Source organism: Neomonachus schauinslandi, unplaced genomic scaffold (assembly GCF_002201575.2).
Source record: "Neomonachus schauinslandi unplaced genomic scaffold, ASM220157v2 HiC_scaffold_798, whole genome shotgun sequence".
Taxonomy (NCBI): Eukaryota; Metazoa; Chordata; class Mammalia; order Carnivora; family Phocidae; genus Neomonachus; species Neomonachus schauinslandi.
This window is the reverse complement of record NW_025409488.1, coordinates 1-4,813: the sequence shown is the minus strand read 5'-3', so window position 1 is coordinate 4,813 and position 4,813 is coordinate 1. Positions and strand designations below refer to the sequence as shown.

The 4,813-nt window shown below is 44.3% G+C and overlaps 1 protein-coding gene across 1 annotated transcript; it reads right to left on the bottom strand.

Annotated features, from left to right (window-relative positions):
- Positions 1–1,980: 1,980 nt before the first annotated feature.
- LOC123323772 (zinc finger protein 345-like) lies at positions 1,981–4,721 on the bottom strand (the record flags this gene model as incomplete). Its single annotated transcript, XM_044912258.1, has 3 exons — positions 1,981–2,239; positions 2,576–3,288; positions 3,361–4,721. Coding segments are annotated over 3 exons (2,333 nt in total), but the record flags the coding sequence as incomplete, so codon positions are not given.
- Positions 4,722–4,813: the final 92 nt, after the last annotated feature.

The following is a 4,813-nucleotide window of genomic DNA, read 5'->3' as shown; positions in this document are numbered from 1 at the left end:
GTTACAAGTGAATACTGCACACCAGGTCACAAGGCTCCGTTGAAGGATCTGGGGTAGAGATTCCATTCAACAGCGCCTGGCATCCTGTGCTATCAGCTGTGGAGAAGCAAAATATTCTTGTTGTTTCCACAGCACTGGAATGGTCTCAACTGCTCCCTCTTCATGGTGACCTCTGAGCACACTAGCAAGTTTGCTAGGATCCAGACCACAAAACCCAGATGTGGATCCTGGGAGGCTGTATTAGCTAGAGCTGATATTACACAGGACCCCACACTGGGTGATTACACAAGAGAAATTTATTTTCCCACAAATCTGGAGTCTAGAAATTAGACCTAAGGTGTCAGCAGGGTTAGTTTCTTCTGAGGCCTCTGTCCTTGGCTTAGATCTGGGGATTCCCTTTTTTCACATGGTCATCTGTGTGTGCCTGTATCCTCATCTCTTCTTATCATGAAGCCAGTCATACTGCCTAAGAGTCCATCCTAATAACCCATTTCAACTTCATGGTCTCTTTAAAGATGCTGTAGCTAACACTGTCACATTGTGAGGTACTGGGGCTTACAACTTTAACATATGAATGTTAGGTACAGAATTCAGCCCGTAACAAAGGTCTTGAGTTTTAATGCAAATTAAAGCCCAAGCTGGAGAGCAGAACTGACCTCTGTATTGTTTATTTGCAATCATCCACTCTGAGACACAGTACGTTTGGGTGGCAATGAACTCTGTTCACTCCTATGTCTGGCAGAGCTCAATTCTAATTTCACACCACCCCTTAAAGTGAATTTAACACCTAAGACTAATGGTAATTAAACAAAAAAGGCATTTAGTAATGCATAAACCAGAGCAGCACATAGCACCCAATTCCTGTGTTGCTGACTTAGAAGCTGCAAAGATTTATCACAATCCTCAGGAGACTAACAACGTCCCTAAAATATTTACTCTTTCTCTGCAAAACACCATCCAGAGCTCAAGAGGTACGGAGGGTCAACACTGGGTCACATCCATGCACTAACTTAGAAGGCAATGAGGAGATCCCAGTACCCATAACTTCCATCAGCATACGACAAAGCAAAGTGGTCAGCGTCATTAAGCTGGGTGGTGACAGATGTTCGTTACTGGGACCATCCAGGTGGCAGAGGTGAAATGATTTCTGTCACAGAATCTGACAGTGACTTCCAGCAATGACTTCAGACACATCAGAACACCCAATACAACTTCTGAACTTTCCCAAATAGCTGGAACTTACGGGAAGTCACTCCACTGTGGACAGGCAGGTGAACAAAACTCAATTCAGGAAGGTGGCTGCCTCATAAGGTTCTCCTCAGCATAATACGCTAAAGAAGGAACTATCACCTTCTCCACCATTTTAAAGTCTTTCTGCAGTGTGAACTCTGAAGTGTGGAATGAAGACAGATGTCTGGCTGAAGGACTGGTGTCCTTCACCTCACTCATGTGGTCATGCTCCAAGGTGAATTCGGATTTTTGTGAAACGGTTATCTTTGCCCAAAACATTACCCACATTCTTCACATGTGTCTTAGCTGAGGCCGCTCTCACAAAATATGATAAACTGGGTGGCTTGTAAGCAACAGAAATTTCTCACTTCTGGAGGCTGGATATCTCCCATAACATTCCCCATACGGTCTGGTTTTGTGTCTGGTGAGGACCAGCTTCCGGATTTATAGATCTCCCAAAGGGTCCTCACATGATTCATAGGGGAAGCAAGCTGTCTCAGAATACTTAGAAGACATTAAAACCATTCATTAGGAATTCACACACATGATCCATTCTAGTATCAATTACCTCCCAAAGACATCACCTGCTACTCCTATTGCATTACAGGACAGGGAGTCAACATATCAACATCAGTGAACAGAACCATTTAGTTCATGTTACTACCCATAAAGACACTATTTACTGCGTACTTTCTCATCTTGAATGAGACTGGAAATTTAGCTGAAAGATTTCCCACATCCCCAGTACTCCTAATGTCTTTTTCCAGTGTGAACTCTGTGATGGTAACTGAGAGCACCATAACTGAAAAAAGATTTCCCACATTCACTGCACTCATAAGGCCTTTCTCCGGTGTGAATTCTCTGGTGTTGAATGAATGTCGACTTGTACTTCAACAATTTCCCACATTCATTACACTTATAAGGCTTTTCACCTGAGTGAACCTTTATGTGTACATTCAGGGTATTTCTTTGGAAGAAGGACTTGCCACATTCACTGCACTCATAAGGCCTTTTTCCAGTGTGAAGTCTCTGGTGAGAACGGAGGAGGGAACGAGAAGTGAAAGTTTTTCCACAGTGATTGCATTTATAAGGCCTTTCTCCAGTGTGAACTCTCTGGTGATCACGGAGGTAAGAACTACAAGTAAAAGATTTCCCACAATCACTACAATCATAAGGACTTACTGCAAGGTGACTTTGACGATGATACCGGAGGGCGCGGCTATAACTAAAAGATTTCCCACATTCACTGCACAGATAAGGCTTTTCTCCTGTGTGAATTCTCTGGTGTTGTATGAACGTCGACTTATAGTTCAAAGATTTCCCACATACATTACATTTGTAAGGCCTTTCACCCGAGTGAACCTTGATGTGTACATTGAGACTATTCCTTCGGCAAAAGGACTTGCCACATTCACTGCATTCATAAGGCCTTTCACTATTGTGAACTCTCTTGTGAGAACGAAGGTGAGAAGTAGTGGTAAAAGACTTCCCACAGTCACTGCATTCATAAGGCCGTTCTCCAGTGTGAACTCTCTGGTGAGAACGAAGGGCAGATCTAGTAGCAAAAGATTTCCCACAATCACGGCACTCATGAGGCCGGTCTCCTGTGTGAATTCTCTGGTGTTCAACGAATGTTGACTTACATTTCAATGATTTCCCACATTCATTACACTTATAAGGCTTTTCACCTGAGTGAACCTTTAGGTGCACACTCAGGCTATTTCTTCGGACAAAGGACTTGCCACACTCACTGCACTCATAAGGTCTCTCTCCAGTGTGAACTCTCTGGTGATAATGGAGGGCCGAATTAGCGGTAAAAGATTTCCCACATTCACTGCACTCATAAGGCCTTTCTCCAGTATGAAGTCTCTGGTGATCACGGAGGACAGACCTCGTGGTAAAAGATTTCCCACATTCACTGCATTCATAAGGCCTTTCTCCAGTGTGAACTCTCTGGTGAGAATGAAGCACAGAACTAGTGGCAAAAGATTTCCCACATTCACTGCACTCGTAAGGCCTTTCTCCTGTGTGAATTCTCTGGTGTTTAATCAGTGTTGACTTACACTTCAAAGATTTCCCACATTCATTACACTTATAAGGCTTTTCATCTGAGTGAACCTTTACGTGTACTTTGAGGATATTTCTTCGGATAAAGGACTTGCCACATTCACTGCACTCATAAGGCCTTTCTCCAGTGTGAATTCTGTGATGATAATGGAGGTGAGTCCTACAGATAAAAGATTTCCCGCATTCACTGCACTCATAAGGCCTTTCTCCAGTGTGAATTCTCTGGTGTTTAATCAATGTGGACTTCCACTTAAAAGATTTCTCACATTCATTACACTTATAAGGCCTTTCACCTGAGTGAACCTTTATGTGTACTTTGAGACTATACCTTCGGACAAAGGACTTGCCACATTCACTGCACTCATAGGGCCTTTCTGCAGTGTGAACTCTCTGGTGAGCACGGAGGATAGAAGTAGTGGTAAAAGATTTCCCACAATCACTGCACTCATACGGTCTTAAGTCTGTGTGAGATCTCTGATGATAACAAAGGGCAGACATAGAGGGAAAAGATTTTGCACAGCCACAACATTTATAAAACCTTTCTCCAGGGCGAACCCTATGAGTAATCAACACTGATCTATGGATAAAAGGTTTTGCACATCCACTGCAAACATAACTCTTCGCTCCATTGTGCCATCCCTGGGGATGAATGAGGACAGAGTTGCAGCCTACGGATTTCCCACATTTGCTGCACATGTATTGCCTGGATCCACTGTGAGTTTTACCATGTTCATTCAGGGCTGACCTTTGCCTAAGTGATTTTCCATATTTGCCAAACTCATAATGTCTTTTTCCAATATGGTATCTCTGGTGTATGGCAAATAAGGATTTGTACCTGAATGCTTTCCCGCATTCACTGCACACAAAGGACTGTCTTCCAAGGTGGACACCCTGGTCCTGAATATGTGTGTGTTTGGGACCAAAGGCGTTTTTGCATTCTCCCCAGGTGTCATGACTTTTTCTGCTTTGTAAAGTTGCCCTGCACTGGGTGATTTCCTTTGGATTCTCCCCAGTATGAGTGGCCTCTTGCTGCAGATGCCCCGAGCCAGACAGGAAGTCCTTTTGAACTTCTCCACAGGTAAGGGGCTTTCCTGAACCATGGAATCCCCAGCTCTTCACAACAGAGGCCCTGTCCACACGGCTTCTCAAGGGTTTCTCTCCCATGTGCTGTTTCTCATGTTTTCTGAAGTCAGTAATGAAATAAAATCGTTTCCCACAGGCCCCACACCTCAACAGTTTCTGGCTGTTTTCTTTTCCCTGGTGCGCAGCCAAGTGGAAAATGCCTCTCAAGACTGGACCACACATCTCACAGGGGTGGGTCTTCCGGCAAGACTGAGCTGCCTTGGGCATCCTGGTCTGTGACACGCCTACAGAAGTGCTCTGGGCAAAGGGTGCCTCCTCATCCTCTGCTCCACAGCAACAACCTGAAGGCAAAGAAGCGCTGGTGAAATTTGTGTTGACAATAGTGAAGGGGTGAGCCCATCACATAATATGCATGGGTCTCACCTAGGCATGC